The sequence below is a fragment of the Anomalospiza imberbis genome, chromosome 6, assembly GCF_031753505.1.
Source record: "Anomalospiza imberbis isolate Cuckoo-Finch-1a 21T00152 chromosome 6, ASM3175350v1, whole genome shotgun sequence".
NCBI lineage: Eukaryota > Metazoa > Chordata > Aves > Passeriformes > Viduidae > Anomalospiza > Anomalospiza imberbis.
In genome coordinates, this window is record NC_089686.1 from 16,410,382 (window position 1) to 16,425,385 (window position 15,004).

The 15,004-nt window shown below is 36.2% G+C and overlaps 1 protein-coding gene across 1 annotated transcript in view; it reads left to right on the top strand.

The window, feature by feature from the left end:
• PPP4R3A (protein phosphatase 4 regulatory subunit 3A) overlaps positions 1–15,004 on the top strand; it is a 40,235-nt gene that overhangs the window by 6,948 nt on the left and 18,283 nt on the right. The window contains exons 2-4 of the mRNA XM_068192600.1: positions 1,369–1,424; positions 11,561–11,659; positions 14,049–14,666. Coding sequence (XP_068048701.1) covers positions 1,369–1,424; positions 11,561–11,659; positions 14,049–14,666 — 773 coding nt within the window. The remainder of the gene's footprint in view (positions 1–1,368; positions 1,425–11,560; positions 11,660–14,048; positions 14,667–15,004) is intronic.

Genomic DNA, 15,004 nt, shown 5'->3' on the forward strand with positions numbered 1-15,004 from the left:
AACAAGCAGCCTTCACAGGTACGTTAATTTGAAAAAAAATACTTAATTGTATCTGACGATCACATACATAGTAAGCTAGTGGATATAAAAATCATTAGTAAAGCTTCTAAATTCATCAAGTAGTAACCTTTCTTATCAGGCAACAAAATGTTCTGATATTTCTGTAATTCTTTAATGATACCCCACTTTATAGCAAGTGGAGTTCTGTGATCTGGTTCTTCGGTCTCTTGCCTCACATCCCCCAGCCTAACATCTTCATCAGTGACAGGGGGATCGAGTGCACTCTCAGCAGCTTTGCAGGTGGCATCAAGCTGGATGGTGTGGTTGACATGTCTGAGGGACAGGACACCATCCACGTGGACCTGCACAAGGTCGAGAAGCGGGCCCTTGTGAACCTCAGGAGGTGCAAGGTGCTGCACCTGGGTCAGAGCAGCCCCTGGTATCAGTCCAGGCTAGGGAATGAACAGATGGACAGCAGCCCATATTTTAGTAATACATTTGCCTTAGAACTGTAGTGATGAAACTGAGAAGTTAACACTTTTCTTAAAGTTTGGACATTTCTTAAAGCCTAAATTTAACCAGGTAAGTAAATGGAGAAATGCCCCTTTAAAGGGATGCTTGCAGCCTTACGTTTTAATTATATGATTGACAGTGCAAGTCAATTTATCAGTATTTCTTTGTGTAAGCTGAGTGAAGCTCTGCAGGTAGGTAAATTTAAGTCATGCACTGGCATTAGTGCATCTGAGTAGCAAGGTGGATGAGGGAAGTGATTGTTCCAAGAATAAAATCAGTTCTAAAAATTGTTTTTGCATAGATCAACACTTCGGGTTATTTAAATTTGACACAAGAATGCTAACACGCAAAAGGAAGGGAAAGAAGACACAGACATGAGAATGGAGTTGCTGTTTTGTGTCTTATATCAGTAAAACCTGCTGTGAAACCATTGTTCTGAGTTTGTGTGAAGTTTTCTGGTATTAGCAGTCACAGTGGTTACTGCTCTAAGCATTAGTTTCTAGATATGCTTCCCAGGAAAATAAGTGTTTTAGCTAACCTTTAAAAACAAATACCACACAATTAGAATTTTCACACAAAACAACCATAAGTAATCTCTGGAATGCAGTTGTGATGCTTTTGGTGTGCTGACTTGCAGACTTCATCATGTCTAAAAAATTCTCTGTGGAAAAGTGATTACTCAGAATAAGAAAGGTTTAAAATTCAGTCCTCAGAGCATTTTTCTGTACTGTGTTAACAATATCTCTTAGGGGTTAAGAGACTTATTGTTGCTCAAGGAAAGAGTGATCAGAAAATTTATGTGGCAGGTAAAATTTTAGCACATGTATAAATAAGTGGAACTTTTTTTTTTTCTAGGCTCTCTTCTTTTGGAGTCCAAAATTAATCCAAACACTGCGTACCAGAAGCAACAGGTAAACATACTTTTCTTTTCCTCATGTTTAAAGGCAGGGTCTTTAACAGTATACAACCAACAGTGTAGTAATATAGTCAGGTTTTGCCTCTACTGCAAATTATATTTTATGTTCTTGTGCCAAAAACAGGCAAAATAGTTTGCACCATTTTTGTGCATTACATGCTCATGTATTATTTCTTTGCATTTTTGGTGAAGTTACACAGATAAATTGCACTCTGTTTTGCACCAGAAATTGCTTTGGGAGAGGCAGTCAAAACATAGTTGGGAAAATCACAAAGTAGCAGAGGTTCCTGAGGGTTTTAGTATCTGAAACTTAGTATCATCTGGCTTTTTTCTTTTGTATTTCCGATGCTTTAAGTTTAAATGTATTTTTATTCAGGAAAAAACTAGAAGGCTTTAAAGCTATTTACATTTTAACCTTTGTTTGTCTTTTACTTACAAGTTGGGTATGGGTTACTACTGCTCCAAAGCATTCTGTGTTCATAAAAGCAGCTTTTCACCTTTAGTTTGCACATTGCTTCAATTATTTAAACCATACATTGTGAGCCCCTAAAGAATGCTCCTGAGATGGGTGAGAAGCGAACTGTGTAGGCTTTGTAATTTATTTGCCGTGCTTGTTTCACGGATGCTGGGAATTGCTTTTACAGGTTTAAAAACACTGAACCAGATTGTATTTTGTTGCCTGTTTGGTCAGCTCAGACTTGTTAAAATCTTGTCAGATTTAATGTATTAAAACACTCTTCAGTCTTTCACGTTTAGTAGCTTATCACAGGCATGGACATACTGTTGTTTTGTTCACAGGCGGTCCCAGTAGTTGTGTCACTGCAGGTGTTTGTAGAATTGTATTTTGAACTGAATGGGGAGAACCAGTATGGGCTAAAAATACCCTTCCTTGAAAAATTTAACCTGTATCTGTCTCTTTATATATTCATAACGCACTGTTTAAGCCGCTGATACTGAGCAACTGATAAGGGCAGTGTGGGTCTAGAGAATCAATTCCAGAGAGAAGGACAAGACCAGCAGAAATGCTAAGCAGACTAAGTTTTAGCTGTAATCCTGACTAGCTTGAGGTCATGGTTCTATGATACAGTAACTTGAGCTTTAAAAGTCCTGAAGTGACATTGAATATTTCACAGCCCTACTGCATAGAGTGCTGATCTGGTGTAAACTTGCTTTGCTGACTTAAATTGGTTAAAAGAGCACTGAGGAGGTGAGTTTTGTATCAACAGGCTTTGTGCCACATCAGACATGAAACCTACTTCAAGGAGGCATAAAATTGCAAGATTGGTGCAAACCACCACACGTGCTGGTCAGTGTAACCTGTCTCCAGGTCAGACATCTAGTGCTGCATAAATCATATTGGTCATTGTAAAAACATGGTTAGAGGAATAAAAATAATTAACATAAATCTGTCCCATTAGAGCAGCACTGTACATTCTCTGTGCTGGAGAAGGAAAAATGCTGTTTTTAAAGCTTTCAAATGCTGCGTAGACAGAAATTTATATTTGCAGATGGATTGTTCATATTTAACCAAAGCAGTTTCAAATATAAATTGAATATGGGGCTCCACTTTGAGCCTTGGAAATACCAAATGTTTCTTGGTGTGTGTATTAAATCTGCTCTGTAGCCTGGTTTCTTTCATGTGAGGCCTACTTATCCTTTCCCTTAGTAAAAGGCAAGTTCAGAGTTTAAACTTGATTCCATATGAGCTAAGCTTGGAGCTTAGGAGCTGAAAGAAAGAGTAGATTTTTTTCTAGCTCTGCTCCTAGAACTCTGAACGGCTTAAACTTATTAAACCACAGAAATCAGCTTGGTACTTTAAATCCTTTTTCAAAAACTGGTAGCTTTCTATGCTGGCAGAGTTTTCAAACCATCTTACACAAGATCCGTTTGTGGAACTGAGATGGAAGAGAGAGAGAGATCTTTCTTTTTGACTGCAGAAGGTCACTTAGGTCACCTCACTACTAGTGAAATTGCAGCCCGAGATAGAAGACTTGCTTTTGAGCTTGCCTGCTGTTGTTAGTTGCACTTAGAAAATTTCAAGAAAAGTCTCCCAGAAATCTAAGGCTTTAAACTTCAAAGTAGCTGTGTAGTGTTATGATCTTACCAGGCTTTTATCTCAGATTTTTATTGTGAGGATGAACCTGTTTTAAGGGGTACATAGCAGCATCCATTTCTACTGTGATACAACATGCAGCTTGTGGACACTTTGAATATCTGATGGAATAAATGGATGGGTTCTGACTTTTGTCTAGGCTGACATGAGGCTCGTAAGAAGAAACAGTCTTATTGGACTGACTGAAACAATCTGTGGTCGGAAGCAAGGAGAGATAATATGTACTAAGCTCTTGGGGAACCTTGCTATGCCAGTTGCTTTGGATCCTTCAACAAAAGAAGCCTATAGATACCTTAGTGATAAACAGTGAAGTCCTTCCACTGGTGAAAGAACCTTCTGCCTATGCTGATCTGTTAGTGCTAGTGTGAAGTAGATGGTCTCAGTAGTTGTTGATATCACAAATTATGCAATCTCATGGTTTACATATGTGTGCTTTAATAACTGCATAGCTTAGATAATTATTTATCAAAATACTAGTGTGAAGACCTGAGGACAAGTTTGCCTTGCTGCCTCTGTTCCTTTGGAAACTAAAGCCAACAAAACAAAAAAAAAAAAAAAAAAAAAAAAAAAAACCCAACAAAAACTATACCTGTGAAGCTGAGCTTGTTAGTATGATTTTGTCCCAATTGTCTACTTTATATTTCTTGGTGTTGTGTTGAAAGCAGTGACTGCCCTTTGTGGTGGTAAATACAACTTTCTACCTTTGGAGAGAAAGATTACTTGGGAGATCTTGAGTTCTGCTCAGGGACTCATTTTTCATACGTCAACCTGAAAAACATTGGTCAAACTGAAGTATTCAGTTTGCACAGTCTACTTCTCAGTCTTCCCAGACTTACTTGCCATCTGGAGGTTTGAAATAATTCATTAAAGCATGAAATTCATAGACAATCTTTTGACTACCTTTTCAGTAGTCAAATTAATTAGTCTGTCACAATGAAGAGCTGTTTTCTGCAAAAAGAGAGATAGGTCTATGTATCTGATTCTGCAACATAGAATTGCTACCAGTGGAAGTTCATTGATGCTCTGAACCATGCAATTCCTGGCAAACTCATCACTGTTTATACTAGAACTAGAAGAAAGTAAGGCATATGAGGAAAAAAGCTAGAAAGGAAACAACTTGAGGAACTGTTGTCCTGTGGCTCAAAAAAAGGACTTAATATTTCTTATGTTAAAGCACTATTTGTAGGCAGGAACTTCTTCAGAAAAAGCAAAATTTGCACAGTACACCCACATGAGCACCTGATTTGTATTCTTGTTTACAGCTCTGTGTTAAATTTTGTTGGCATTTTTATTTTAAAATGTTACAATAGTGGTCCTATAACTTTGCCATGGAATATTACTGGATTTAATTACTGGGTAAGTAGTAGCATTCACCTTAAAAGCAAATTTTGTTTAGTAGGTGGAATTTCATTATACAAAGCATTGCAGGGTCACACATGGAATACTTAGTCTTTTCTTCTGTTGTTGGTTGTTTTCTTAATATTCTAGTAAAGGTAGAAGATACTTAATTGTGGGTAGGGGGGTTTGAGGCATTGAAATTTCAGAATGTTAGTGCAAAGATGCTGTTCTTGAACAAGTGATCCTTATTCAGAAAATGAATAATTGAACTAGTATATTAGGATAACACCTTTTCCTATAGCAGCCCTAAATGATTAAAAAGCCCTCTATACAACATAGCATTTACCTAGGGAGAAACCTGGTAGGGGTGTGGACTGGGGTAGAGCTTGTCAATATACTTTGACAATGCTTTAAAAATAGAACAGTAAAGTCTTGTATCCTCGGCTTTTTTAGATACATCCACATGCATCCTGTAACACAGTGATAAAGTATGTATTGCATCCCTTTCTGTGCCTGATACAAGAGTTATTTACAGCTTCCACCTACAGAGTCTTGCCTCTGCCCTAGAGGTGTCATGTGTCCTTCGCATTTTCAGTTTCTTTTCCAGTTCCTCACAAGAACAAAAAGCTAAAATTCATCCAGAGTACTATCTACTAGCTTTGTAACTTGAAGGTGGCCATCCATGAATAATGGAGAGCAGACTTATTAATAAAAAAGCCAAGTTTTGAAATTATCCAGAAGGGCACTGACTGAATGCTCAGAGAAGATGAACTTCATTCCCTTGCTATCATGACAAGCAAGCCAGCAGTGAGACTATTTCAATAAAATTTGTGCATATTGTAGCTAAGATAGTAAGGAAGTGTGTGTGGCTTTGTGGGGTGAGGGAATAAACAAGGGGAAGGGTGGGCTGCTCTTGGGTTTGCAGTGGAGTTCACCTATTTTAAATTAACATAGGTTTGTTCTCCTTCATTTCTGTTTTCCTGAGTATTTTAATTTTTCTGCTTTTGAGGAGTATCCTTGCTTAGGGATAAATTTGGGAAGAAACCTCCCAAGGGTCCCTCTGGAAAGCAGATTCAAGTGGCCCCTCCCCCAACTGATTTGGGAAAATATTTCCTTGGTGAAAAGCGGGGAAAAAAACATTTATTTAAGCAAAGTATTCACAAGCATAAAAATAATATTGAACAATAAAACCTGTCGCTGTTCTGAAGAGATGGCAGATTCAGAAAGTCCTTTTTGTGGGCTGTAGCTTGGTTCGCTCAGTCTCTTACCAGTCCCTCCTGTGTGGGAAAATACAACAGCCTGGGCCCCGGTGGGCCACAGGTGTGAGCTCCCTGTGTTCTTGTGGGTTTTCAGTCCAGAGCAGGGCTGATCAGTTCCAAAAAAAGAAAAGCCACAGTCTGGGAACATCTCTGCCTCAGCTAGCTAAAAACTAACTAAAAAGCAAAGGAGAGCTCTCTCCTACTTCTCTGTGCTGCAGACAAACACAGTCCATGAGAGAGAAAAGCTGAAGCTCTTATCTCTGTGTTTTGAATACAGCCACCTCAGACATTCCACTCCTTCTCCTTCTTCCCCCCTTCACTCTCAGATCTAGTTTTAAGGGTGCAAAACTTATTTCTGGGTTAAACAGACAAATGAGGATACAATTCAGCATCATAATGTCACCCCAGGATTTTATGATGAGTATGGCCAGTAAGTCCAGTTTCTGCCACAGAACTAATAAACTGATTTTTTTCCATGTGATTCATGGGAATACAGCTATGAAACCACTAACTGAAAAGTTGTGTATGACTGTTGAGCTTTCACAGAAGCTAGTAGAATGCAATCTGAGTATGCCTTTGGCATGTTAATCAGTTTTTTGAGTAAATTGTTAGCACATCGAGATAACCAGCTTCTAGGTGAAAAAGCACATGAAACCAAATGCAGAATTGAAACTTTACATTATGTTACGTGGGTGGGTTTTTTTAGCTTGAAGATTCTGCCATGATCTACCACATTAACTCTGTATTTAACTTTAAAAGTCTGGGTGGTGCAAATAGTTTATTTCATAAAGAGAAACCTGAAGTTATGAAGCTGTACTTTTGATTGGAAGTATTTAGATAGCAAGATGCTGAAAGGTGGGTTGGCATGTCCAGGGAAGTGTCTGTGACTGTAAACAATCTAAGGAATTAGATGAGGAACTAGCAATCAGGCGGTCCAGGAGGGGAAGAAACAGCCTGGCTGTGTTGAACCTTGTGTGGGCCAGGAAAGTGTCATAAGCCTGAACCATGTGAGAGAAAAGATTCATTTGCTTTTTTGCTAATTGAAAGAGATTTAATTTGCTTTTTAAGGCTGAAAGCAAGAATTTATGAAATACTGAATTTAGGTCATCACTACTTGAGTGTAGATTAAATCTCATAGAGCTGCCAAGAGAATGTTTTGGAGCTATGTAGAAGACTTGTCCCTGGACATGAACAGTAGTGAGAATCCACTGTCAAACAGTAAGAGTTTTGTTAATATAATCCTAGCAGAGTCAAATCCTGAATACTAGTTGCTCTGAAATTATTCATTATGAAATCCCAGAGCTTGCTTTGGAGATTTGTGTGAGTGTTGTACAAGACACCTACTAATCAGCTTTCTAAGAGTTAAATAAAACTGATTTAAAGTCTAGCAAAATTTGACCTTTAATGAGTGCTGTGGAAAGAACTTCAGACTGATAGTATGTATCAAGAACGTTTTACTGTTAAGTCAGAAGCCTTTTGGCAATAGTTTCAAAAAAATGGGAAGTCATAGGGTAGATACTAAACCGTATCCTTCTTCAGTGCAATTGCCACTGTTTCCTGGGTTAAATTATTGAAGGTTAGCTTCTGAGGTGTGATGTCTCAGATAAAATTGTAGCACACAGCAGTGCCTCTGGAAAACGTCTAACTAACTAAAATTTGCTTCATGTGGGCTTGATGCAGCCTGCAGAGAGAGAAGCAGCACAGGAATCACCAACTGTATTCTGAATTTTTTGCCTTGGGCTGTGCCCTTTTAAGAACTAGAGTGTACAAAGCTATCCTCCACCCATAGAAATGATTGATACCTCCTTATGGGAATGTTAAGTACATAGGTCTCCTAAAAGGAGGCCATACTCAGACCTTTAGGTTAAATTTTAAAATTTCTCATTTTACATGCACAGTCATAATGAGCTCTATTGTAACAGAAAACAAATTCATGTAAATAATCCTAAGGAGACAGCAAATTTTGTATGGGCTAAGATAGTGATGACAACACCAACTGGCACTACTGCCAAGATATTTTTTTTGCAAAGTAGCAAATGATTTTTCAATCTTTGAATAAGATCATGAGCTCTACATAAATAGCTCATGATTATCACCTTATTTTAAAAAAGATCTTGCCAAGAACTGTGATGCATCTTGAAAATATGAGGAGCTAGAATGCTGAAGTTGTCAGAGAGAACTCCATATAAGATCCTTCAATAATAAAACCTTTGTCCAGGTTTGTGACAGTTAACACAGTGTAGCTATTATTTAATACTGCTATTTCACATTTTAATTGTTTACAAAGAACAAGTTAAGAGTAATTTTTAGATGTTTTAATTATCCCATCCAGTTCCTTGTGTGTAGATGCTAATATTTTATATGAAATGCAACAACAAAGGACATGTCTCTGCTCCATCTGAGCCAGAACTGCTATTGTGAATCAAATAATATTGAAGATTTTATGCTCATCAAGATGTAATATGCAAGACTTACTTCCTTACCTCTCTAACCAATAGCCACTATTACTAATCATATTTGTCCTTACGCCTGTTTTCTCTTTGAATGGAGGAGGCAGTCTTAAGAAATTTCAGTTGCTTTCTGGAGTTTCAAGAAGTAATATTTGACATTCAGAAGCAACAGAAACTCCCATTCCATAGCTGAGAGATCCACAGCAGTTAGTGGACTCAACTTACACTGAGGAACTGTCAGATCAAGCATGTACAAAGATTTCTTTCAATAAAATAAACAGAAAGTAGACTGTTACTGATGTGTTCTTCTGTCTTTAACTCAGTCTAGAATTTCTTTCAGTCATTTCTTCATACATGTATAAGTCTTGTACTGTTCTTTTTGATTATTATAAGCTTTGTAGGATTAACAAAATGAAATTATAGTCACAACTATCTGCATTTAACAGTGAATTTAAAGTTAGACAAAACTGTATATTGCGTAACAAAGTGGAGTGCTTTTTGTTTCATGTTCTCTCTTTCAAAGCCCTTTCATTCAAGAAAGGTTGTACAAACAAATACAGTTTACTAAAGATTCAGAAAGTAGCAATTGATAAAATTCTGTTGATGAACCATAATATATGAAACCCTTGTGTGATAAGACAACAGATACTAATAATTTCAAATTTTAATGTTGGCAATTGGAAAACACTTTGCTAATACTGATTAAACAAAGTGGATTGTTCTGTTGCTCAAATGATTTCTTTAAGCAATTTTTTCTTTTGTTTTCCAAAGAAGAAATAACTAAAAAAAATCAGATTATATGGAGGTGGTAACTTCCATGTTTAGTAGTAGATGATCTTGTTAAAGTGAAAGATTGCTATGCTATGGCCAAATACACTTTTCTACATCTGTGACTGCATTTTCAAAAGCAGGTTTAACTTTCTGTCTTCTCTTTATTTTTCTCTGCCTGCCTTCCTTTCTCTCTCTTGATCTGTGCTGGATTTTATTCAGAGACTTAGAGCTTTTGTTTATTAAACTTAAGCAGTTAATGTAAATAGCACTGCCCTTAATAATGTTCTTTTAGTCATTTCCCCATTTGTTAGTTGTGTTTTTGTCAAGAAGAAAATACATTTTGGTCTTTTGGAAATTACTTACTTAGAAATCAAACCAATTTCACCTGGATGGAAATGTAATTAGATGGGAATGTTGCAAGTTCTTCTAGGGTCTGCTTAAAATTTGGTGTTGGGGTTGCTTGGGTTTTTTTAATTAAATTAGTGTGAAACTATGGAGAGAGTGGCCTTGAAAATCACTGCAGTAGAGATACAGTTGGAGAGATAAATATAATAGAATTTGAACCTGATACCTACACTTAACATGCAGTAAGGTACATACTGTTTTTTAAGATGGTAAAGAGAAAAACTTTTTGTTTGGGACCTTCACTTTTCAGATTTCTGCAAACTTTTTTTTTTTTTTTTTGCTCTGTTGGAGTCAGCAGTACCAGGTGTTGTCAATCTGTTACTACCAGAGAATTTGCTCCATGACCTATCTTGTAGAGAATAAATTATTAATTACGATTTTTTTTTCTTCCTTTTGTATTTTGGAGGTGGTCTTCCTAAATCCCTTTCTTCTGTGTACCACCTCTTCCTCAACTCTTTGGAAAAGGAAAAGGTAAACTATTTGCCATTTACAAGGTAAAGCCATTAGTGCCTCTGAAGCAGTATAGCTGCTCTGGTAATGGCAAATTGATTATATTGTATTGCTTGACAATCCCATTGGAGCTGGCTGATTGTGCTGTCTAGATTACAGTTTAGTTTAAGGTGTTTTCTAGTCAGTGCATATCAAAATCTAAATGTAAGGTTTCTTTTTATTGTCAGTATTCGTTTTAATAGCACTCTAAGCAACATCTGTGCTTAATGAAGTAGAAATTCTGTATTTTATGTATAAGAAAAATTCTCATGTCTCTTGTCCTAGTGAGTGAATGCATGTTTAGCACTTTGCTGAAATAATGCAGTTTCATGGAGCTATGTGTATTTACTGTGGCTATATTTCAGCTGTTACAGGAAGACAAAAGACTAACGGTAAAACTTGATTGAATACCTGAACCCAATGTTGATTTTATTTTCTTCTTTTATTAATTGAGTTTTATTTTCTATTAGTTATTCTAAGAGTAGTAGACTCTCTGTAAACTACTTCATCAAATACCTTGTCAGTGTGTGACATTGCTGTTTGCAGCAGAGCTTCCACTTTCATCTGTTGGTTTTGCATGCAATATGAGGGCTCTGATAAACTCTTGAACTATCCTAGTATGGTGATGAGAGCTTCAGTGTCTAGGAAGTGAACATAGCTAAGCATGGTTTCAAGTAGTTTCTAGAAGTCGAGGGCAAAACTTCCTTCCTGAATTGTAGATTGGAATAAGTAAAACTCTCATGCGTGTCTCAGTGTGGTGGGTGCCTGTAGTCCCAGGCAGTGAACTGTGGTGCTTCTCTTCTTTAAATGTTGTAGCCATCTTGGGACTAGCTTTTAAAAGCTGTTCTGTGCATTAGCAGAGTGTCTTCTGGGGCCTACAAAAATGAAAAAAAAAATACTGTAGCTTTCATCCTACAGTTTTATGTGGTCCAAATGAAACATTAAAGAAACATAAACCCCACAAAACCCCTTGCATTTGTTACTGTATTTTGTTAGAGAATGCATTGAGGTAGAAGTGCATTTTCTAGGCCAAACTTTTTGAGATTTACAATATTTTGGTCACATAAAGTAAGAACAAAAACTTTTGATATCTTTCTGGAACTTCTTTTGATTTATGCAGGAATGTTTTTAATCATATAACATATAAAAATTCTATGAAGTGTGATGGTTACATTTGTATTGTAATATTGTCCTGTCATTATTAGGTGTCAGGCTGTTTTTATTTTAAAAATTTACTCTTTAAACATTATTTAGGGTAATAAAATCTGAAACATATTGCCTGAAAATACTCTTCCTCTCTTTGAAGGATACCTTGATTGTGTGGTCTGAAGCTGAAAATTATGATTTGGCACTTAGCTTTCAAGAAAAAGCAGGTTGTGATGAAATATGGGAAAAAATATGTCAGGTAAGTTTGATAAATGTAAAATTGAGACAACCTAATTCATCTAAATGTTTGTATTCAAAACTTACAGGCTGTTCTGAGAGTTTGAACAATAGTAGATTGAAGTAAAAACTAACGTTTTAGCCAGCTCTCCCAAATTTTGCATTCTTTAATTTAAAAACTTTCTTCTTCCTCCAGAAATTTAATACAGACCTAATCTAAGTTTTGGGTACTTTTTTAAAGCATTTTCAGGTCTTTCCACTCAACATAACTTTTTAGCTCTATTTTCACCCAAGAAAGTGTAGCTCCAAATGAGTACTTAAATTAACAATTAATGTCATAGGAAACTTTTTTCAAGGTAGCTATAAGGGAAAAGATTACCTATGAAGCTTTATTGTAGAGAGAAGAATGTATATGAGCTCTTTGTGAGTTTTATGATGCATTTCTTACAGAATATATTGCAATAAATAATTTTATATATTATATACATACTAAAACAGTATTTTATTTACATTTCTCTTTCTACATTTCTCATTCTTCTGCTTCAGGTAAGGGGAATATTGAGTTTCTCTCAGAACTTTTTTCCATGCAAGCATTTCCAGGCTATGAAAGATTAATCTGATAGTAGGAGATAACTCCATCCCTGTATCATCACCTTAAAGATAATGTTTTAACAAATCAAACAATGTATACCTAGCATTTATATATTTTAACATATGTTTTACCACTACAACCAGATGACTGTATAGTCACTGAATCAGTGTTGTTTGTGAATAATATTTGTTCGGGTAAAAACTATTGACCCAAAAGAGTTTAATCAATGTATTTACTGATGTTAGTTCACTTTCTCAGTTCTTGTTTGGGTTTTTTCTTCCCTTCCAAGTATTACAACTTCTCTTAATTCTATGCTACATTATATGGGAATTTCTCTAAATACTCTAAATCTCTCTCTGCACTCTCTTTCTGTTCTTAACAAGCATCTTGCTCTCCCCACTCTTGTCTTTTGAAGCTTGTTCTTAGTGATTTCAGAAACAAACCAAAAGAAATCTGTTTTCACAATTACATATATATAGATTATTCCTTTTTTTTAGAATGAGTCTTTCAGCAGTTTACCACTTATGATAAGTACAGAAACATTTCCAAGAACCTTAGCAGTCAATGGCCCAAAAGCTGGGGACAGAAACAAAGTAGGGAAAGGGGGAAGTTTTGTTCTTAGGAAACACCCAGATAAGAAGCTCAGTTTCCTCACCCTCATGTCAAGATCTAATATTCTTGTAGGAAGCCAGTGTCTTTATATCCTGTTTTCAGGCCATGCTTTGTAATTGTGTCTAGTGTACTTCATAGATCTTAAGCTTCCTCAGTCATTAGAACTTCTTCTAAAAGGGAAGCTTTGATACCATTTATAGAGAAAGCGGTTGCTGCTGTATGGGCAGAACAATATGTAGGGTTTAGCACCATTCTGAGTATAGGCTTGTTGTTATAAATGAAGCATTATTTCTCCCAGGGGTTTTTTGCTGAATTTAAGGTTAAAAAGAGCAGCACCTTCTGCTGTTCTTCACAGCAGTGCTTTTCTGAATTTGGCATCAGATTCCAAGCAGATGCTAAAATTAAGACGTCGTTAAAGCTGATACATTTTGGTGCCCAAGCATCTGTGCATTTTTTTACTAATTCATACTTTCCACAGTTTCCTCAAATCTCTGGAGAGATCTTTGCAAGTCCTGTGCATTATTTTTCTGACAGTCGGTTTTCCTCTATTATTTTGTCAATGTTGGTTTGAGCTCTTTTGTTCTTAAGAGAAGATTCTGTGTCTCTGTTGAGTATTTAGAAGGTGCACAGTAACAGATTTTGACTTGCAGTTCTCCAAAACTGAAAACAGCAGATAAATTAGCAAAACTGGCCTCTCTCCTCTGTTTGAGGTAATGGAAGCTTTGAAAAGCATCAAGAGCAGTTAATAGCCTATAGATAAATGTTTAAAGCTATCACTAGAATAATGTAATACTGATTTGCATTTGAAAATCTGTCTGCAGAGAACAGAGACTGGAAACAAACTGCTTAGTTCAGTAGTCTCGTAAGTTCAGTAGTCTCTTGCTGTCCATAATAATAATTGTGAATTTCTGTTTTTATTTGAAGTACTCAGAAAATGTAGGTTTTTTCCTTATTCTTCCTTCCATTAAAAAAAAAAATAAAGTTAAATGCCTAATATAGAACCAGTTTTATAAAGCTTTCTATTTAAAGAAATCTTCTCATTATCTCTTATATTTTCCAAACCAGCTATACTCAATGTCAGACTAGATTTGCATTTCTATTTTGCCCGTACAAATAAAAAATGTGTGATACTTCAATGGTATTTTTTAAAAAGCATTCAAATAACAGTAAAATTAAACTCCACTTTTTGACACTTCTTATTTTGCAGGTTCAAGGCAAAGACCCATCTGTTGATATTACTCAGGATCTTGTTGATGAATCTGAGGAGGAGCGCTTTGATGATATGTCATCACCAGGTCTAGAATTGCCATCCTGTGAACTCAGCCGACTAGAAGAAATTGCAGAACTCGTGGCATCTTCACTGCCTTCACCCTTACGTCGTGAAAAACTCGCACTAGCACTGGAAAATGAGGGTTACATTAAGAAGCTTTTAGAAATTTTTCATGTGTGCGAAGACTTGGAGAACATGGAAGGACTACACCACTTATACGAAATTATTAAGGGAATTTTCCTTTTGAACAGAACTGCACTTTTTGAAGTCATGTTTTCCGAGGAATGTATAATGGATGTAATTGGATGCCTAGAATATGATCCGTCTTTATCACAGTCACGGAAACACAGGGAATTTCTGACTAAAACAGCAAAATTTAAAGAGGTGATACCTATATCGGATCCTGAGCTGAAGCAAAAAATACATCAGACATACAGAGTACAGTATATTCAAGATATGGTCCTACCCACTCCCTCAGTTTTTGAGGAAAATATGCTATCAACACTTCATTCTTTCATCTTTTTTAATAAAGTGGAAATAGTTGGCATGTTACAGGTAAGTTTCAAAAATTATAGTCTCTTACTTGTGCTTGGGCAAAGAAAGTCGGATGATTATTCCTGAAAAGATCGAGGTGCTTCAGTGGAACCTTCACTTCTGTGATTCTGTAAGTGATTGTGGAATGTGACAGAAAAGAAAAGGCATGGATTTGAGTACTGTGTTGTCAAATACATGTTCTTTAATTTTTGGGTTTGGACTAGATTCTGTGTAACTGATTTAAAGGGAGTAAACAAGTAGAATATTGAATGAGGTTCTTTGGAATGAACAGTACTGTTTGCACTTTGAATCTTTGATTTTAGTAGGAGTTTTGAGGGCTGTTGTTTTGTATTTTAGGA